General features: G+C 38.2%; 2 protein-coding genes across 7 annotated transcripts in view; both read right to left on the minus strand.

Moving 5' to 3' along the window:
- Positions 1–135: 135 nt before the first annotated feature.
- lim2.3 (lens intrinsic membrane protein 2.3) lies at positions 136–1,728 on the minus strand. Its single transcript, XM_004075346.5, has 5 exons — positions 1,590–1,728; positions 941–1,132; positions 588–737; positions 373–507; positions 136–306 (listed from the first exon to the last, which is right to left on the minus strand). The coding sequence occupies exons 2-5, from the start codon at positions 1,113–1,115 to the stop codon at positions 245–247; spliced, it is 522 nt and encodes a 173-aa protein (XP_004075394.1). The 5' UTR covers positions 1,116–1,132; positions 1,590–1,728; the 3' UTR covers positions 136–244.
- A 9,004-nt stretch (positions 1,729–10,732) lies between these two features.
- zgc:77784 (roundabout homolog 2) overlaps positions 10,733–22,406 on the minus strand; it is a 79,955-nt gene continuing 68,281 nt past the window's right edge. Inside the window, exons 21-27 of one of the 6 annotated variants that reach the window (XM_078929730.1) lie at positions 21,383–21,518; positions 17,147–17,478; positions 16,830–16,955; positions 15,158–15,304; positions 14,774–14,889; positions 12,949–13,001; positions 10,733–11,336 (exon numbers count right to left, since the gene is read on the minus strand). In XM_078929730.1, coding sequence (XP_078785856.1) covers positions 12,957–13,001; positions 14,774–14,889; positions 15,158–15,304; positions 16,830–16,955; positions 17,147–17,478; positions 21,383–21,518 — 902 coding nt within the window. In that variant the 3' untranslated portion in view covers positions 10,733–11,336; positions 12,949–12,956. Of the gene's footprint in view, positions 11,337–12,948; positions 13,002–14,773; positions 14,893–15,157; positions 15,338–16,829; positions 16,956–17,146; positions 17,479–21,382; positions 21,519–22,406 lie in introns of all 6 variants that reach the window. The other 5 variants (XM_011482443.4, XM_011482445.4, XM_020708200.3 and 2 more) reach the window with 5 other exon arrangements.

Raw genomic sequence — 22,406 nt, forward strand, 5'->3', positions numbered from 1 at the left:
TGAACCTCTTTGAATCAACATCGTTTTATATTTTTAAAAGCACTCCATTTGTAATAACTTATTCAGAATCATTTTCAACTTTGCACATGTCCTCTTTAAGAGGCGTTATAGCAGTTTTTTCTTTTAGTCATAGCGTTTTGAATAGAACTTTATTCATAGTTCCGGTTCACATGGATCTTTGGATCCCTGGCCGCGTCTAGGCCCTGTTGTTGCTGCTTGTAAAGATTTCGTCAACTCTGCTCGGTCAGCGAGAGTTGGAGTTTCTTGGGCATTCGTGCATCCGGTAGGCACACATGAAGAAGATACCTGAGAGATAAAGAGGGACGCATTAAAGAAAAGCATGCAGAATGAGTACGTGCTTGAAGGGCATACCTGAGAAGAACGTGAGCACCACTGCCACCCAGCCCATGATATAAGACCAGGAGAACCGCCAGTTGCCATAGCGTTTACCATAGTAGTTCACCGTCACCCCGGTGTAGACGGCCATCGCCAGCAAAACAAAGAAGCCTGTACGGCAGAATACCAGGACAATAAACGCGTAACAAATTCACTGCAACACACAGGAGGTGTGAGTTATTGGAGCTCACAGGAGATGAAGAAGAGGATGCCAGCTGCAAATGTCTTGTCAAAGCCGTCAAAGGAGGAGTAGTGGATGAAGGCCATGATGCCAATCACGATGCCGATAAAACAAGCCAGCAGGGAGAGAATCATGAAGGCCCGAGTGGCATCCCAGTACGCTGAGGGGAGAGAGAAAGACCTGACGTGCAGCAGAACTCCTTCAACATGTCCAATTTATGTCAGACATTTTATTTTTAAACAGCCGAGTCTGTGGATGTTGAGGAGATTTCTGTCCACTGGTCTCAGGGATTATCCCCTTAAACCTTTTAATTGGTGACTGTTTCCTTAAAGTACGCAGTGGTTAAAGTTAACCCAGCCTTACCGATGCTGTCTGTGTGCGCAATGCATTTCCCCGGAACGCAGTACCGCCACAGGCCCTGGTGCATGTAACTGCTGGAGTGTCGGTACTGCATCCAGTAGTCTGTTGCCGTGGAGACGATGAGGAGTATATTCCCGACTCCGGCGCAAAACAACCCGCCTCCCATAAAGCTGTACATCCTGCTAGAGTGTGAGACTGACAACACAGGGAGTGTTCAGAGCAGGTCAAGGCCTCGGTTACATCCAACTGCCCCTGATGCTGCTCTCCCAATTAAAGCAAAACCCAGAAAACTCTGGGCATGACTGAAACAATCTGTGGATTTATGCAAGAGATGGTTAAAAAAAACCTGTCAGGCAGGGCAGATCTGATGGCAGATACATCAGTTAGTCAAAATGTTGAAGCAGAGGAGATGGCTCCATCTTTCTCCAAACACACCTGGCCCTGAAATGCCTTTCTAAGATCAGCTAATGAGCATAAAATGCCTTAGATTCTTTAGATTCATCTTTCTGGACATAATAAGCAACATTTTATTTAAGATATTTCAAGAAAGTGAACTTTTAGGAGGAAAAGCTGGTCCATAAGTAAACCAACACACCTAAAGAGAGTTTTTCTGTTACTGCACAAAACTGCACAAAAACCTCAATGACCTTACCTCTTCCTTTATTTTGGCCTTAGAAAAAGTCAGAGCATCCAGTAAATTGGGTTGTCAACGCACAGGGGAGCCCAGTATTGGCAAAGACTGCAGGAAAGTTTTGTTTGTGTGCAGGAAACCAAGTGAACAAACGGACCGATGGAACAATGGGGCCCGCTGAGCCGCAGCCAATCACAGAGGATGAGTTTTGTGTTTTAAGGAATTTGCTGAAAACACAAAACTGTTATGGTGCAGCAATACTGATGACATGGGACTTTTCATTCAAAACGCCTCACAACCTCATAGTTAACTGCAGTTCCCTCTGAGCTCTACATTTAAATGGTCTTTAGATTTAGGTTCAGTGGGACTGCTGGTGAATCTCTGACACTGGTTTCATATTATTGTCTGCGTGTCGGCTGATTCTTTTCATAAAAACACTTTTTTTACAGCTGTTGGGTAATAACCATGACAGCCTTTCTTTTTCATGAATCAATCCAACAGTTCAAAAACTACTAACTGTAGATTCTTTGAGTGTCAGTCGGTTCATCTTAATAGCAAAAAAAAAAAGATCAGCTATTGAATCCATCATTTAAGTTTTGATTCTGTCTTTGAATTTAGCACAGATACATTTAATCGGGAAGTGCATAAAAATCTGTTCTGACCCGTAAAATAAAAATAAGATAATGATTTAAAAAAAAAGTCATGTTTTGCGCTCGTTTCAATGATTTCTCTCGGAAATCATTAATGTGGCCATTTTTAAAAGTGTTTTTAGTTTGTGTCTGTTCAGAATGTACTTTTTTTTTGGAGCAAAAGATAAATAAGTAAGAGTTTATTGAGAACTGCTAAAATCTCAAGGTTTTTTTGATTGAATGTGAAATTTTATTTATCGTTGTTCTGAAGACTAGAGCTTTGAATATGTTTTAATTCTTTTCATGAAATTAATGGCTTAGTAATATTTTCCCTTTTCATTTTTACACATTATTACCCACCTTTTAAAATACAATTTAGAAAATAAACGTGTTAATTTCATTCACCACCTTCACAATCCACCTGCTTATCTCTGTTTGACCACTAGATGGTGGTATTCATTCATAACAAATATATATAATGTGCTTCTGTTTTCTTTCCTACTAACAGGTCGGCTGTTCCTACAGGTCTGAAAAGTGTCTTTTACTACATAGTGATTGGTATATTTATTCAAATTGTTACATATAATCATAATACATTATTGGTGCGATTCGTTGCTGCCTTTTAAAATTTGGACCATCTTTTTAAAAAGGAGTTTTTACTAACCAAATGGCAGTTCACTTAAAAAAAGGTTTTTAGTGCCCTTTTAATGTTTTACTTATTTGTGTATTTTACATGTAAAACAACACTTCAAGTCCCACTCCAATCATTTTTTGAGCTGTGGACAACCAGTGGTCTTTAAATTATGTTTATGCCTTTTTTAACCAAACTCAGAAAAACCTGTGCCATTTTCTAGGACATGTTTTATACAGAGCGGCAGTGACTCACTTAAAAAAATTGCCTATGAGTTGTGGGCGAGAGTGTTGGAGTGGAGCTACCCTCTAATTTCCATCACCCATCTACACGCTCTCCTGCTAGCTTACAGCCCCTCACAACCCCAAACTTACAATACTAGTGCAACAAAAATGGCAAGCAACATTGGAGCCATCCAACCGTACCGTTTTGAGCCAGATGCCAGGTCAGATGATGACAACGAAGACATACATGGTTCTATTTGACTGCAAGTGGATGCATCAAAATGGAGCGGAGCAGGAAGTTTTGGCCCAGCTGGCATATTCTCCACATCACAACTACAGGCTTTTATCAAAGGGGCAATGGTTTGACTAAAGGAATACTCAAAAAGGCAAATTTAAGACTACATTTTTTATATATATATCCAGTACAGACCAAAAGTTTGTACACACCTTCTCATTCAAATGAATGGGAAGGTGTATCCAATCTTTTGGTCTGTACTGGATATCCTCCATTAGAAAAATGCCACGAGAACATTTTAAAAACACCAAAAACACCAAGCTCAAAGTAGAGTAAATGTAACCCAATCGAGGTAATCAGAAATGAATTCTATTTTTACTAAGTCCATGCTGTTAAACAGACTCGGTTAGAGATGGTTCTGTCACACTTGGGTACTTTATGTGAACAAGTGGTTCTGCTTTTTCTTTTTTTTCTTTTTTGCAAGGCTTGTTTAAAGTTAATGGTGTTGGAGTGGGGCGCACTACATCAGAAACAAATTCAATATAATTTATACTAATGCATTGCTGCTCCACCATGCATTTTCACTCCAGTGATGAGCAAATGCTAGAATTATCACCTTTCTGACAGTTTCAAATTTAAGGCAAAGAATATAAACGCTTATTAGGAAGAATTAACAGCACAGCTGCTGTTTTATCCTGTATAAGATTGTGTAGGTGGGTTCATTATAGCAGAAGGTCAGAAAAGGTGGGATTTAGTTTTTGTTGTTCGTTTTGTTTATATTAAGATGCAATTCTATCCATTAAAGATTTAAAACATGTTTTGAGTTTAATTAATGAATAAATTAGTCAGTAAATAAAGTCTTTTTTTTGTCTGGTGATGGATGTGTAGACATTTCTTCACTCACTTACATATTAAATCCTACTATTATTATCATTATACAGGGGAGGGTATATAAGTTCACTTCCTCCCACTCGCTTTCAAGCAATTAATTAAACTCCTTTTGACAAATTTAATATTAAATAGTCTTGTGTCTTGTTCTGTATGCATAGGAGTTGTGTCTATTTGTGATTAAAAGTAAAAAGTGAATTATTTACATGGCATGTGGATGTATTTTCCAATCGATCACAACCAATTATCCTAAGTTAGACATTTCTTTTTATCCCTTGTGCTATCTTAGATGACCCCACCCTTACATTGACGTGTTCTCCCTACCATGACAAAGGTGGATAAAGGTGGAAAGATTTCATGTGATCCATGGACACCAGTGAAGATCACAAATCATTGAAGAAAAAAGGTTCAGAGCACTGTCTAGTGGGTCTAGATGACCCAACTCCCAATGTTAAAGTGCCTAGGATAGCACAAGGGTTACAGATGTACACTTCAGTTGTTTGGTTGTTTAGTTTTATTTCTGTTTTATTTCTGTTTTGATTGCTTGAAATAAACCTGTTCAAAATTAAGATTATTTGCCCATATTATGCACACTTATAACGATAACAAAATGATGAAATAAATAAAACCAAATTAAATAAAATTTTATTTCTATAGCACTCGTGCCATTCAAAATGTTTTACATAAAAAGAATCAAATTTAAAAAGAAAAGACAAGACATTAAACAAATATATTGTCAAAAGCCCATACAATGCCCAGAACCCACGTTAACTCTCACATACACACACCATGGTAAGAAAAATTGTGCAATGTAGAAATCAGGAAAAACCAGGAAGAAACTGAGTAGAAGAAAGGACAGATGAACCAGGAAACAAGTCAACGCTCATAACTTTTTCTGGAAAGAAGTTGAGACACAAGAGGAGTTAGGAAAACAAGTGAGTTTATTATCAAATTTTTTATAAGGTTTAATTTTAATATCATCTGCAAATGCTTTTTTTCTACTTAGCTTGGATCTTTCACTGTCAGTGGGAAATAGAACAGAAACCACCAAGTAGTCCCTCTCGGGCAGCCAGGCCAAGTGAGTCCCTATTGGTTTAACCCTTGTGCTATCCTAGGCATTTTAACAGTGGGAGTTGGGTCATCTACATCCACTAAACAGTGCGCCGAACCTTTTTTCTTCAATGATTTGTGATCTTCACTGGTGTCCATGGATTACATGAAATCTTTCCACCTTTATCCACCTTTGTCATGGTAGGAATAACACGTCAATGGTCATCTTGACCCCATAGGATAGCACAAGACAATGTGTTGTAAACACAACCCCCACAGAGACTGCGGACAAACTCATTCGGGGCCCAGATTTTCTGCCCACTTTAAAACCAAAGGGGTCCACTTGGCCTTGCTGGCTGGGTTTAATCTCAATTTCTGTCCCATAGCAAGAAAAGGATTTTTTCCATGTATTTTACCAGCCAGTTGTTGTCCAAGTTCAAAGATAATGTGGAAATGTGATGGCTCTGTCTGAATTTGTGTCAAAAACAGAGCAAAAATGGAATGTTAGAGTCAAACATGAGATAAATGTGGGTTGGAAGGGAAACGTAATGTTTCTAAAGATATCCGAGTTCAGCTGAGGACCGAGTCGAGCCTCGCTGTCAGTGTGAGGAAAGGATGAGCGAGCTGCAGACACTCTAATCCACGCGACAAGCCTGAGAGCAGAAAAACTGTAGAACACCTCTAGGTTGCATAACCCGTCCAAATTGCATGGGATTACCATTATCCGAGTGGCCTGACAGAACCCAAGAGTTCAGCTCACATCTTGCACAATCCAAATGCATTTCCCTCTAACTACTGCTGTGCTTTAATAAGATCTGCACACAAGAGGCTCATACAGCTGAAGATGGCACAGACATGAGGCAAAGCCGCTCACACCTCACGGCTGTCACATTTCTGGAGTCATATAGGAAGATGAAGGCTCCCACCTCCTAATAAGCTTCATTCCAAAGCAAGTTCTGCGGTCTGTGGATAGGATCAGATCAAATAAAGTACCTCATATTAGACTCTTATTTTTCCAGAGAGTACATTCAAAAAAGGACAGAGTTCATCCAGAGCTTGAGTGGTTATTACTGTAAACCCTCAGATTTGGACACCAGAAGATTCCTTTTTTTGATCAAATGAACAAAGAATCTGATGGTTTTCTCTCATTTGACCAAAACAGTATTTGCCGGTATAATAAAGCTGGCAGGTCTCAGATGATGAATGTTTGTTTGAATATTTCTGTCGCGATATTGACTGCTTTTGTTTCTTAACCCTTGTGCTATCTTAGATGACCCCACCCTTACATTGACATGTTCTCCCTACCATGACAAAGGTGGATAAAGGTGGAAAGATTTCATGTAATCCATGGACACCAGTGAAGATCACAAATCATTGAAGAAAAAAGGTTCGGCGCACTGTCTAGTGGGTCTAGATGACCCAACTCCCAACGTTAAAGTGCCTAGGATAGCACAGGGATGATTCTGTTGGGTTTGTAGGGTCTGTTGAATTAAATATTCAATTATTTGCCAATAATTTTGATAATTTCCTAAAACCTCCCCCCTCAGGAGTGGCATTTTTGTTTTAACCAAAGGTCAAACATGACCCCTCTTCTTTCTTTGTGGATAACTCCAGCCATCCAGGCAGCAGACCTGTGGAATCGCCACTCACCTGATCGTTTTTTTCCCCATCTCTGCAGACACTGCCTTTGCTTTCTGCACCAGTAAGTCTCTAACATGCAATCATGCTTGAAATGAGGTTTATGCACTGCAGCCTCAAACGTGAGCAGTGTTCTTGCAGACAGAGTGATCACATCCCAAATTGACATTTCCAGTCACCTCGGGAAGACCTTCTCTTTTGCTCTCGACAACACAAAGCCCTCTGATGCTCACGGGTCGCTGTCATCAGAAGCATTTCATGGCGCAATGCTTAAAGATCACAGAGGCTGTGGTCATGTAGACAGGCATCATGACAACAGCTCCATCAGAGCGGAAGAATGATCTCAACAGAGATCATTAGAGATGATAAAGACGTTTTCAATGTCTTTGCACCATCAACAAATAGTGTTAATGGATTCACTGGTGAGACTTCTATCAAATTGTTTTTCCTATTTGCCCCACATTGGGGCAAGATCAAAGTTTAAGTCCAAAAAATGCTTACACAATTATTTACATGTATTGTAAATAATTATACCTTTACAATTAATGTTGCAAACATGCATTCACACAACAGTCCTCTTGACTTAAGGCAAACAAATAAGATAATATGTTATCATATTTAATAGAATTATTTCAAATTTCAAAACAGAGATAGAAATGTACTTTATTTAGTTTTAAACATATATTAGATTACAATTAAGTTATTGAAAATATGGTTAAACGTAAATTATGTTTTATAGCAAAAAGGCTATTTCTTTTCTTTCACTAATGATCTACCTTAAGTCTTCCACATTCAAAGTGTGTGACTAGTTTAATGGCAGGACTGCATTTGACACTATCAGTTCCAACTTGAAATTACAGAAACCTGAATAAAGTATTAAAAATTTAAAGCTACATGAAACAGATGCACATTCTTTTGACAGTCTGGAAGGGCTGCAGATCTTTTGGTTTTCTTCTTTCCCTTATTCAACATGTTTGTTTCTTTGGGAAAGAGTTAAAAGACTCTTCAATCCAGCAACACAATTTGCATTGGCTCATTACTGATGCAGAGCTATTATGTTTCCCCCCCCCATGTTTTCTTAACTCCTTACTGTCATCTGCTAATGAAAACACATTATGTGTCACTACGCTGGCACATAACTCATTACAAATGTCAGTATTTATGACAAGAACATTTACTGGACACCATGACAAAATGATGACTTTTAAACGGCACATTCGTAAAGAGGAGCCATGTTTTACTCCACCAGAAACAATAGAACTGACAACATTTTTTGAAATCCATTAAAGATCAGCTGTCATGGTTTATGAATTGAAAAAATAGAAAATAACCATCTCATCTCAGTGGCTAAAATCTGAGTTCACAAATTGTATATTTTTGCTGTAATTGTTCATCAATGTGTCTGCCATGTTGTTTTAGAAAAGTATAACATCATTATTTATTGGGTTTTGTAGATACTCAGGTAACTTTTGATGTAGGAGTTAAAAAAGGATTGATGATACTTAGCTGCAATGGATGCAGTTTAATTTTCTTCTACAGCAGGGGTGTCAAAATCATTTTCACTGAGGGCCAGATCTGCATACTGTCTGTCCTCAAAGGGTCAGACATAACTTATACATGTAACTATATGTAATGAAAAATAAATGTAACTACTCCTTAATGTTAAATAACTCATTATTTATTTATTATAACTTTTTAAAGTGACAATTACAGTTGCATAGAAAACATATATTTGCTTGTTACTATAGCATAAAACCTTTTACATTTGATTCTGTCAGATTAGGTTATATTGACAGTGTTTAAGTCCTAATGTATAGTTGCCCAATCCCATATTTCAAGTCCAGTTCCCCCTAAATATGACTAAATACACACCAATTTTTATCTTTTATTCTAAGAAATTAAAAACTGTTATGCTCTCGCAGGCCACATAAAATAACATGGAGGGCCACATTTGGCCCGCGGGCCTTGAGATTGACACATGTGTTCTACAGAAACAATAAAATATATGCTTATTTTAATGCATTATTTTGTGAAGGACATAGTGCAGGGGTCTGAAGCCTGAGGCTCTGGAGCCACATTCAACTCCTTCATCCATCCATTGAGGCTCTTTGACCATGAAGAAAAATGCTAACAATTTCAATAAATAAACAGTTTTGTAATTAATTTATTTTTGTTAATTAAGTTTTGTTATTTATATTCAACATTTTAATATATCAGATTACTGAATAAGCCAGGTTTCAAACATCAAAGCCAGCTTTCTACATTGCATTATCCTATCACTATTTTATCATAGTGTGTCTGTGTGGGTGTGTGTGTGTATGGGGGGAGGGGGGGGGGCATTGTGCGGGTTTTAAACAAAATATTTGTGTGTCTTGTGCTTTTGTTTTTTAATTTGATTACGTTTTTGTAAAGCATTTTGAGTGACCTAAGTTGTAAAAGTGCTATACATATAATTGCCACATATACCTTCCCATTCATTTGAATGAGAAGGTGTGTCCAAACTTTTGGTCTGTAGCAGACTTATTCTCCCATATAACTTGTATATGATTTTTTTTTCTTGGCTTCTTTGGCTGCTGCGACTTATACTCCATATTGACTTGTAGTCCAAAAAATATGGTACTTAATTGTAACGTTAACAGCATTTATTGTACAATTGTTTTAAGTCTTTTTTTTATCCCATTAGTCTGGGTTTCAGTGCACAGACACAGTTGCCGCCCCTTTGTTTAGCCCTTGTGCTATCTTAGATGACCCCATCCTTACATTGGCGTGTTATTCCTACCATGACAAAGGTAGATAAAGGTGGAAAGATTTCATGTAATCCATGGACACCAGTGAAGATCACAAATCATTGAAGAAAAATGGTTCAGAGCACTGTCTAGTGGGTCCAGATGACCCAACTCCTAACGTTAAAGTGCCTAGGATAGCACAAGGGTTACAGATAAATATTTTGGAAACATCTTAATATTTTCAACTTTAATATTTGGCTCTTATTATAGAAAAAAAAATACAAGACATACAATAAGTACCTGCATCTAACTAATGGTTATATTACTTTGTGTCTGTCAGCAGCATAAGGTCCATGTTACACCACCGTGGTACAAAAACATTTATCTAAAACTTGTGCCAATGCAGTAAAAAAAATTATATGAACTTTCTGCTATTTAGATCAAACTTGTTTATAATTTGACAGTTTTATCTTGTGGACTGCAAGACAGCTTGGACTTGTCAACCACCATATGTCATGTACATTTTCTTTGAGACCTGGCTGTTTGAAATTATGTTTAATGTGATTTAATGTTACATAAATAAACCACCTGAATCATCCCTGTAACCACAGCAACCACTTTCAGTGAACCTTCAGCATTCCTCTAGCAATTCTTTTTTAAACATTACTTGGATCTGTCATTTCTGCCATGTTTTGCAAATAATTTTCTCATCACACTCAACCAATTTTACACAAGTGTGAGGGAATAGCAGATCTATTTCTGCACCGTTTTCTTCCTGAAAACATCTGTAAGAACAATTTTCCCCCCTTTTTTTATTTTCACCCTAATTTGTCACCCATCAATGGTTCCATAATCACATCACAGTTTGGTATATATTTTTAGACCTTCTTAAAACAGTACCGTTTTTCCCTTGCTTTTTGCTTTGAAGACTGCCGATATTCATAAAAAACTAAAATGCAACAAAGAACACAGCTTTATAATATGCACACAAAAAATTGTAATATACATTCTTGACTTTTTTAATCCAAGTGTAAATGTTTCAACTGAGAAAGACTATAAAGTAGCCAGAAAAATAAAAATAAATCAGCATTCTTTTCCCTTTAAAATAATCTCAAATGGTGTAATATTCACACAATGACAGACATATTTTTTAACAAATGCTTTATTATTCTTTTTAAAAATCAACGCACAGGTGATCTGTAGAAGTACAACATATATGAGTGAGAAATAAAAAAGCACAAATCAGACACAGACATAGCCCCGTGCACAGAAAAACACACACACGCACACACACACATACAACAAACATGATGGACTATTATATTGTCTACCTTAAGTCTTCACCAGTCTTTTGTCAAACTTGTGCTATTGTTGTCTGCCATCACTTCATGGTCAGGAGAAAACAGAGGATACATTCAATAATCTGCTGTACATCAGGGTATACCTCTTTTTTTTTTGTCTTCTCCCCAAAAATACATCTTCTCAGAACCAGTATTAGTAATATATCTGATCAATTGTAAATAAAATAAAAAAAGCATTAAGGATGTCTATATGCATTAAAAAAAAAAAAACAATACAAAAAATTACAAATAACTTGTGAAAAAGCCAGCCATGACACGTTCCCTTTAGTCTTCAGGAGTTTGCAGGTTGCCATGACAACAGATTGATGGTTTGTAAAGTCTTCACAAACCAGTGAAGGGTGCAGTAGATGTCACATGACGCCAACCGCTGCTGTCTAGGTAAGTTTCTAGAAGGAGAAGTGAGACAACACAAAAAATTGAACCAATAAAAAATAAATTATTAGTGACATTTATATAGAAACATGCAGAGCAGCTTAACACTGAAGTAACACAACAACACTGAGTTGCTTAAATTTATGCTGGCATTTACTCTTTGTTTATTTCAAAATTATTGTTCATTTCTTAATTCAAACACAGAATCCGTTAATCGTGAAGCAAAAATGTATTAAACACACAGAGATACAGGCTTTTTTTGTTGCTGTTACATGATTAGTTTGAACAGTCTCAAATCACTGAGCACTTTTATCCCACAGCTGTTTTATTAACGTGGAATCACACCATGCAATAAATCAAGTCATTTTCTGCTCATTACTGGTGCACATCTGATGCAAAACCTTCTTTGTGTCACATGTGCAAGGCAATGCAAGGTTGAAAATGAGGTAAACTGCACTTGTTCTATACTTAGAAAATAGTTGATGGTAATTTTAAACTTCTTCTGAGTAACTGAAAACTACAAGGAAAATGCAAAAATGAGTTTCAAAGATGCACTGACTGTCCTCTGCCCACAGAGAATTACCAAAGCAAAACCCGGTGGACTGTTCAGTCCAAAAATGATAATTTATGGCAGCTGGCTATAAAAGTTCACAGTGGGAGCAACTTCATCTCCAGACGGACTCATTCATGATTAAAGGACAATAAATAGCTGATTGGGAAGAATTTGGACTCCTTCTCTTCTATTTCTAGGCTTAGTGTGTCTGCATGCATTTTAATCAGGAAGACTACCGGTAATTCACCTTCTTTCATCTCCATTTACTTTAACAGTGTGCCAAATATTTAGTAGAATTTAGAAAACAGAAAAAAAGCACCATTACAACAGATTACAAATGTAGTTTGCAGTGTAAAAGTTGTCAGGCAGTGTTGTGCCAACAGGACTCCCACTGTCATGAAGCAACTTGTAAAGTTTCTTTAGTTTTGTGTGGTTTTTGGTCATGTTCTGAGTTGCCCTCACTCACACTGGTTCCAGGTTCATCATCCTCCACAGTTGTCGTCATTTGAGTTAATTGCCTTCAGCCTATTTAAGTGTCTGTTTTTTAGGTCATCTGCTCTGTTGTGTCACTGTTTTTCCATACCGCGAAGGGGGGGGGGGGTCCTAAGGGCAGGGATGTCCAGTTTAGCTTAGTCAGTTTGTTAGTTCAATTTAGTATGAATATATAGTATATAGATTTTATGTTTTAATTTTTCAATTACCTATACGAAGCATATTGAGATGACTGTTAAATAAAATTGAATTGCTCCATGGGGTTTGTCTTTTTCAGTTTGTTTATTAAATGTTTTATTTTCTGTCACTGAGCCAGAGTCTCCTGCATTTTGGGTCCTTCACAGCTCCAGACACAACTGTTATGGTAAATATATAACTTATATAGTGCTTTTCTACCTTCTTCAAGGCCCAAGGTGCTTTACAGTCATAGTCCCGTTCACCCAGTCACACACACACATTCACACACTGGCGCTGGCTCCGCTGCCAAACACTGGCGCCAACTTTCCACCAGAGGCAAGGTGGGGTTCAGTGTCTTGCCCAAGGACACTTTAACTCATGGGCATGCAAGGCAGGAATCGAACCTGCAATGTTATGATTGTGGGTCGACCGCCCTGCCACTGCACCACGGCTGCCCCTGTTAATAAGAAGGAGACTGCAATCAAGTCCTGTTATTGTGCAGTTGCTGCCCTGAAAACGAAAAATTTCTGGCCATGTGTTGCTTTTATTTTGGAAATTCACGAGATAATTAACAGCAGAAGCAACACTGCAGGTTAAAGAAAAATAGCAAAGTTTAAGGTAATTTTTTTTCTGTCATAAACACTTCAATAAGCCCTCTGACTGTTTGACCAAACAGAAGAAGGTTAGGCAGTCATAGCACTTTTAAAAGAATAAGAATGTGGCTTTGAAACATTACAGCCTGCTAAAGAAGCTTTCTTTGCCTACAGACCCCTTGCAATGACATCGCAGGCACACAGTGGTCAAAAAACACTCAAATTCCCTTCATTGATTTCCTGGAGATGAAGAAAGAAACCATCAGATCCCCGCAGTCAACAGGAAGAGTAGCAGCCTACAGATGCCTGTAGAATTTTTATGTCAGGTATGCAGATTGGTTAGATGGCAAGACATTTTACTTGTCTTAAAAGTGATACAAATTTAGGAATGTGTACGGCTTTGGTTTTACCCCTTACTTTTGAAAGGGTACCATTACTTCAAAAGTGCTGGAACCTTTTTTTTTCTTTTTTTTGGTTAACAGTAATCGAATAATGGAAAACATGCAAACTTTTCCCAAAAACATACAAATGTGAGGAAGCAGCATCACAACTTAGCCTGAATGTGCCGAGTTGTTTGTTTCTCTGTCTGTCAGTCTCCCAGCAATAATAATAAATGATTATTGCATTTATTAATGTTATAGATGCGCAGTGCACTGCTGTAGTATGAATGCTTTTTCTGTCTTGTCAATATACATTATGTAACCCAGTCTTTTGACTCTCAAAAAATGTGATTCCCAAAATGGCGAAGAAGGCGTTCATGCAGGCTGTGACATAACATGCAAGGGGTCTATAAAGTTGTGTTCCTTTAATGATCAAGTAAAAGCTGCTTCACACTGTCAGACAGTTGTGCTGGCAAGACCAAAAAAAACCTTTTGAATTGACTGAAGTTAATTAGGATAAAGATCTGGTTTACATTTTTCTATTTATCATTATTGAAAAAATAAAGTAAATCCAGGTCAGAGGATGTTTTTAAAATCCCATTCCAATCTCTTGTTGTAAATGCATTCCCAGTGGTCTTTTCGTTATCTTTACGCTGTTTCTATGCAAAAAGAAACTGTTGTTTTCTAGGACAAGGTTTCTGCAGAGCTGCAATAGTTCATTAGAAATTTGTCTTTAAATTGTGGGGTGGAATTGTTGGTACAGAGTAAACCAGTCTCCATTTCCCATCATCCAACTGTTCACAATCCCTCCCGCTAGCTTACAGCCCCTCACAACCAGCAACCTAACATTAAAAGTGCAACAAAGATGGCGAGCAATATTGGAGCTATACAATCGTAGAGTTTTGAGCCAAATACCATAAGGTAAACAATGTACATGGATCGAGTCGTCCCCAAATGAATGCATCAGAACAGAGCGGAGCCAGGAGTGGCCCGCGATTGTAGCACCTATGTCACTACTACAAGCTTTTTCCAATGGCATTTTTACGTCTGCTCCTGATTCACAACAATTTGAACAAAGAAATACTCATAAATGCAATTTTAAGCGTAAATTTCTTTACATGTGTCCTCCATCAACAGCAAAAGAAGATGTTAAAACCACCAAAAAGCACAATTTTCAGTCTCTATAACCTCACTTTCAGACAGTTTAACCCCATGCACACACCATCAGCACAATCCCTGCATCAACTTTAAAGTACCTCGTCTCTCCTCTGGTCTGCAGGAGAGGATCCAGAAGAGATTCTTCCACCCAGAGACCCATAACTCTGGAGCTCAGGGAGGATGTTCAGTTTTCCATACGGGATTACATTTTCATCTGCTGACCACAAAGAGATCACTAAAATGACAATTTTATTCATGCAGGTTCAATCCTAAAGAGGTCAGACTGAAAATAAACCCCTTGATGTTGAAACTAGACTTACAACCACAGAATAATATGTGCATTTAAAGATGGCAGCTGTTTTTTTTTCTTAAGCCTGAAGGGATTTGCATGAAGCTTAAGAACAATATTCATTCACAATATTTGAGAATATCCTGTTGTTATAGCGCCACGACCGCAGACGCATGAAAATAGAGTTTTGTACCTTCTGGCAACCACTTTGTAGAAACCTCCCTTTGGGGTGGGAAATGTTCTCCGCTCTTGGGAAGGGTGGGAGAATTGCTGTCTTCATGTCTTTCACTGTCCGCTCGGCTGCGGCTCAAAACATCCACCAGGAGCTGCAGGGAGTCCTCTGTGGAAGGAGGGGGAGGTGGAGGGGCGAGTTCTGAGTGATCCATAATGATTAAAAAATACAAAAAACTTCATTAAAAAAAGGCTTGATATTTTATTACTGAAAGCTAGATTAAAGGAAAAGTCTGCTTTGACTTTAGATTAGGCATGAAACTGCAGCTCTGAAAGGAATCGGAACAGTGGGGAACTCTTTATGTGGCTTTTCTTCAAAGTGTCAGTGATTGTGTAAAATCCCCATTATTATGCTGAATGATGTTTGTTTGGGGAGTACAAAAGCAGCATGGAAAGAAATCACAGGCTGTTTGCACAGACTACAATGATCTAAACTATTTCTGAGTTTAACTACTTATCTGGTTTTCACAAAAATTAAAACAGCAAAAAACATGACAATGATTACAAAGTCTTAAAGGGAAATCAATTTTGCTCTCAAATACAACAAGAAAATAGTGGTAACTGAATACTTTATGTATCATGAGGTTAAAATTCTAAGGAGAAACTCTATAAGAGAACTGGTTTGAGTGAGCATGACGTGAATTCATTCGCCATTTTTTATAATATGGATGCCGCAGATGCTGTCAATAAGCAGTGATTTGTCCGAGTCGGTCTATGGCAACCACTCTCACCAATCAGGAGTGAGCTTGTTGGAAGTCCACACCCCGACCACTGAAAGCAGGCTCTGGAGAATCTGTCAATCAAACGATTTGAACGTTGGACCCAAGATCCCTTTTATTGAAGCATCTGATTGGTCAGTTTATAACTTGAATAACTTGTAATATAAGATTAGCAAGAATATGTTTAAAAAAAAAAGGTAGCAGAGGAATAATAGTTATTCTGACAATAGAAGTCTATGGGATTTTGGCTTCAGGCAGGAGGGGTTCCTCAGTCCATTTCTCATGTACAGTCAATAGGAAAAACTGAAGTATATATATTTTTTTCTGTCACCTCTTAGTGGGGCCTCCTCTGGTGAGGGCAGAAATACAGAAAAGACTAGACCAGCAAAATTTAGCATATCTTCCCAACTAAAGGAGCTATAAGTCTTGGTCAAAAGTAAAATAGCGTATAATTATATGGTGCCTTTCTACCTTCCTCGCTTTACAGTCACAGTTTAATGAAATCCCAACAATAGAGTGAAAATAGCACTATCAAAAAACTGTATTTTGTAAAATTAGAGTTTGTAGCAGAGGGGGTGTTTAAAGCTGTTAAGGATGAAACTTTTTGTTGTCATGGTCCTACATATTGCCATCCTAGTCTATATAATTACAGATGCAAACGTCCTGTTTTATTTTCTTCTCTCCATAAAAGATTGGCTCCACCATTCAACATCTTATCCACCTCACTTTTATTTTTTAATTAAACGAAAAACGTTCTTCAGTTTTTCTTCCTTTTAATGTGATGCTAAATTACGTGGAGACCTGCATTTAATGGGATGTTGCAAAATTATGGACATACAGCATGAAGGGGTTAAAAGTTTGCGTTACTTTCATTCTTTTACAGATGAAAGAAAAAAAATTAAAAGAAGGGGTCACCGTATATTGTAGCCGCTTGGTTGTGCTGCTCCCTTCTCTTTTGTCCATCTTTTGGCGCTTTCTTCTTACTCCTGGATCTGTGTGCCTGGGGGGCTGTGGGGCTCGACTCTGCAGCAGGAAATTGTCCTGACAAGAAAGCACACTGCTGTCATCGTCAGGAAGCAAACGAGGAGCTATGAGCTTCATTCCCCGTGAATGTAGCATGATATCCTTGTGCAAATGCTTTTTATGAAATAACATCTCAAATGAAATAATGCACATCATTGAGTTGTTACATGCAGCCTATTTTTCAGCCATTAAAATAAATTCAAACTGACCCTTGCTGAGGCTTTCCCCTCTGAAGTCATCTGCCCACTGGCTACAGTTGTGCGAGTCCCTAATATCTCGGGTCTTGCTGTTGGTAAACAGATCAGGGTTGGACTGGGACACCTGGGAACCCAAATGGTGTCGGGCCAGGAGGTCAAAGTGCTGCAGGCGTGGGCTATGATTAGCTTTGGATGCATTCTTCTGAGGGGAAGACTTCTGGGTGGCTGTGCAGGAAACACCCTCTGGATTAGAGGGTAGGCTGGAGATTTCCTCCCTGGAAGTGTCCATCAGGTAGGTTCTGGCTGGCAGCGGAGGACACCAGTCGTCCTCTTCCTCCTCTGAGCTGTGGGATGGATGATAAGTAACAGCAGCATGAGTATATGCCTTCGAGGAGAGCAGTGAACATGGTAGACCTTCTTACAAAACCCTTTTTCTTCCTGCAAGACACAGAGAAAATGGTACTAACACGTCAGAGTCCTATAGGAATAAGAAAAGGTAGAATGATAAAATGTAATAACAGTTTTATTGTATTTGATTTATAACAAAACTTTTGGCTGAATGCGTAATTTAGCCTGAGAGGTCAGAAAAAATTGAACTAATAAGATTAACACTAAAAGTCATAGGACAAGGTAATAGAAGTTTGTACTGAAATCTTGAGAGGTGAGTAGAGTAGCCCACAATAGAAGGATTTGTCCAATAATGACAGTGGCTCAGACAGTTGAGCAGGTCAGCCAATGATTGAATGGTCAGTAGTTCGATCCCCGCTCCCCCCAGTCAACTGCCACTGCATCCGGGCAAGACACATCACCCTCCCTGTCTTCAGTGTGGCTCCACTGGTGTGTGAATGCGTATGAATGGTGATGGTCAGAGGGGCCACTGTGGCTGCTGTAGCTCACCATCAGCAAGTATGAATGAGGACTGAGTGAAAAATCAACACATCATAAGCACTTTGAGCGTCTGGAAAAGCGCAAATAAATCCAACCCATTGTTATTATTACTGTCACTATTATTAAAAGTAATATTTTAAAAATGCCTCTAAAGAATACGTAACATTTGTTGTCTTGTATTAAGCTAAAATTATCAGATCAAAACTTAAAAATTAAAACAACAAAAGTAAAAATAAAATCCATCAACAAAAGCCTTTCAGACTAAAATAAAGATATATTCAATAATGAGAGAGTCCCACTCCAATCATCTTTGTATCTATTTTAAAAGAAAATCCAGTGGTCTATTATATATGATTATGCTGTTTTTTTAGCCAAAATAAAAACAAAACTGTTTGTTTTTCTAGATCATAGTTTCTGCAGAGCGGCAGGAGTTTATTATAAATTCACCTCAGACTGTTGGTGCACAGTAAGCCAGCACTGATTTCCCATCATCCCTTTATGTACACACTCTCACACTAGCTTATTATTTTTCTGTTACATTCTTTTTAACATATGCTTGCTAATCTTATTTTTGTCTGCTCCTGATTCCCCAAGATATGAATGAAGAAATACTCAAAAATGGTATTTTAATTTTCATAAAAAATGTCTTCTTTCATGAGAAAATACTACAACAACATGATAAAAACTCCAAAAACACAATTTTCTTTGGATTGGGTCTTTAAGTTAAAGGTGTTGGGGAAAACAAAGTTTGTTTTTTCCCAAAAAGTGACAGGAAGTAGATGTTGGGGGGGGGGGGGGGTATACTTTGTTACAACCCATCTCTGATAAAATTCTTACTTTACAATTTCAGATTTTATTTTCAAAAACGATTTAACAGGTAAATTAGTAGGAGTCTGTATCTTTCCTCTCACATGATTTGATGCGCATCTCCATGTAGCATCTACAAATCGATACATAAAAGATTAAACTAACTTTGTGGCGAAACATGAATCTAAAAATATATTAGTCAGATATTTATTATTCATTAAGCAATTAAGATTATAACTGAAAATGCTGTGAATAAAAGGGTTATCTATGTTTAGTGCACACAACACACATCGCTCACTGTGGTTCACCTGCAGCCAAATGCAATTGACCCAACTTGGTAGAACCAAGCTTGTGATTGGGTGTTTTTTTTTGTTTGCATCATATGTACGTACAAAGACAAAGTAGAGAAAACACAAGGAAAAGAAACTGACAGTTTCCCAGAAACCATTTATTAACTTCCTGATTGATTTTAGGCCTTTTTAACAACATAATCTTGTTCACATCTGTGGTTTTCACCCGATACTGCTGTTACTCCCAGTGCTTGATTGATTTTTCTTTTTTTTTTGCACACATATCTGTATTTTATACATCCTTGTAAATTATTTTTTGTAGTGCTGTGCAATATTTTAGAATCATTTCATTTTGTGGGAAATTGATTTATTGATTATTTTCTGAACCCATTGAGTCCTTTTAAGGGTCAAAGGGTTGCTGGAGCCTGTCCTAGCTACTGTTGGGTGACCCAGAACAGGTCGCCAGTCTGTTGCAGGGCCACAAACTCACTCACACATACTCGCATACACACCAAGGGACACTTTGGAGATATCAGTTTACTTGTGAAGCATGTTTTTGGATTGTGGGAGGAAGCCAGAGAAAACCTACACATGCACGGGGAGAACATACAAACTCCACACAGAAAAGGCCTTGCCAGGATTTGAACCATGGCATTCTCATTTAAAAGCGTGTCTTGCAACTAAACAAGTATAATGATAGATTAAGGATAAAAAAGATAAAAAGAAAGCAGACAGGATAATTTAGCCACGTTGTAACAAGACCCCATTTTTAGGTTGGGTTTTGTTTCTGATAGAAAAACATAATTGTTAAGGAAATTGTATTTTGTTTCTGTCCTTCTTGTCATTAGCCTGCAGTTGGATGTGACAGAACAGCTTGAGTGATCAGTCACAACACAGGGAAGTAGCTGTGCTGCCAAATTTGGGATGAAAGCCACTAAAAAGAGTGTTGCTCCTCATTCATAGACTGTCACTTCCTGGCATTTTCAGCTCAAATGTTACACACACAAAGAATGTCTCAGACGTTTTTGCAGAAAAGAACAAACCAAACACCCAAGTCTGACGCTAGTGGAATATGACATGGCTAAAAAAATAATCATAAAATCCAATAACCGTCTTTTTCACACCAATAAACATCGAGATCACTTTTGACAAACATGCCGCTTTAAATTCACATCTAGTCTAGAATTTAGAGAATTACAAATTTGTGTCTAAAATAACATTTAGATCATCACATAATGTGCAGAATGTTAATAAAGTGCTTTCAAACAAGTTTACAAGAGATTTTCTGTGCATCAATTTAGTCCCTGACAAACTTCAGAAGGTCACTTCCATCAGGAATGGTGCTATTAGTCCGAGTAATACAGAAGATGCTGCGTTCGACCTTATTCATTCAGTGAGCACATGTGTACAAATGAGGTGTGTAAGTGTTTTGCCAACTGCTCAACCTTCAGAATGAATGGAAATGATTGTTTCTTGTGCTGAATCATCCTTCATAAGTTTGCAGAGTGTAAGCTGCAGCATCTAAAGAGCAGTGCCTTTTCTTTCTGCACAGTTGATTTAACAGATTTTTTGGCACATTAACCACTACGGTTTCAGGCATTTAACTGTAAGGAGCTAAATTTGAAAATAAAAAAAGACAAACCCAGCAAGACACAATGAAAATTTGAGACGGTTTACTTTGAAAATACAAAATGTGCACGAGGACCGAGGGAGATCTGACAAATAAATAAATAAAACATCAGTCATTTCAATGGGCTAAAAAAACAGAGAGGCGGTGACGAGCCACAGACGATGAGATCCACCTCCATGATTTCTGTTGTCACTTCGGTGCCATCAGGGCTAATTTAATGATGGACACGCCATTGAAAATGGAAAGTACTAATCTAGCCTGTCAGACGGAGGCTAATGTCACTACCAAAGACACAGTGCAGGCAGGAAGGCCCCTGCAATGCTGAGCCCGTTATGTCCTCAGTCTAATGTGTCAGAATAAGTTAGAGCAGACGCTCCCTTTTGTCGCCCTAAAGGGCAATCGACTCACGGGCAGCAGGACTAACAGTTAATTTGTAATCTCCCCAGACTCCAAACTTCATTTAAGTTCTGCCTGATAGCCTTGACGGCGTTAAAGGGCAACTTTGATATCCAGCTGCATCAACTCCCTCTTTCACAGAAGTGAAATCAGTGGCCTTGATAACAACAAAAACTGTTCCTGAGAGCAAGAAAGGACCTTGAAAACTACTCTAGAGTGTGGCACTGTCACTCTCACCTGTCCTCTTTGTGCGCCTCCTCTTTGTCTGATTTTGTGTGACCTCTGATGTGGTTTGCAGGAAGAGGGAGAGACAAAACATCCACCCAGGTCAGAGGAGCCGACCTCGACGGAGGCTTCTCCTGTAGCTGCTTGTCTAAAAAGAAAAACAAAAGCGTACCATGTTAAATTCCAAGGCTTATGCACTTTTTTCACCTTTATATTTTCATCTTATAAACCAGTGACCCAGCAGTCTTATCCTCCTAACTCCAAATGCAATCTTACAGAATAACCAAAGCTTAAAAATAAACATGTAATTTCTCTGCCTTAGGTTCACAACAGTGAAGACTTTTTTACCCTCTGAGCATATTCACAGGATTCTGCGACGGAGTTTTAGGGCCACTAAAAAAAATAAAAAATAAAAACAGGGAAATTACAAGATTTTAAGTCGTAGATTTACAAGTAAATAACTCGTAATTTTAGGAGATTAAAGTCGAAGTGAGCACACAGAGCAGCAAGTGAACGCCGCGCAGCACAGCAGACCGACTAAACGTAGTTGAACAGGTAAGCTGAATGTTTATTGATAACGATCCAAATGTTTGGAAGCTCATTTGTTTGATTTACGATTTATTAATGTTTTATTTATTGATGGGTGGTTTGCAGGATCTCTGCAGCCCTTGATGAAGCCATCGGTGTCCCTGCAGCTGTCCACTTGAATCCTTTCTTCCTCCAGCAAAGACCAGATCTCTACGTTTGTGTGATGCTTCCGTCTGAGGAGGAGCACTTTTTTGGGGGCATTTTCAACGTTCTAATGCTATTATAACAGACTACTTTCATTCCTCTTTATTGTTTCATGCTGAAACGGGACGTTTCATCTGGAGGGGGGGGGGCGTATGTAACACTGTTTACTTTCACATTGGTGTTCGGATGACAGGTTCATGACGTAAGGTGACAGATGAACTTCAGGTTATGTGAATGAAAAGGAAAATAAAGGCTGCAGCGGTCATCTACACCCAAACGTGTCTCTGAGCTCCTTATTTTACAT

This window comes from Oryzias latipes, chromosome 13 (assembly GCF_053564925.1).
Source record: "Oryzias latipes strain Hd-rR chromosome 13, Olatipes_Hd-rR_3.1".
In the NCBI taxonomy this organism is placed as follows: domain Eukaryota; kingdom Metazoa; phylum Chordata; class Actinopteri; order Beloniformes; family Adrianichthyidae; genus Oryzias; species Oryzias latipes.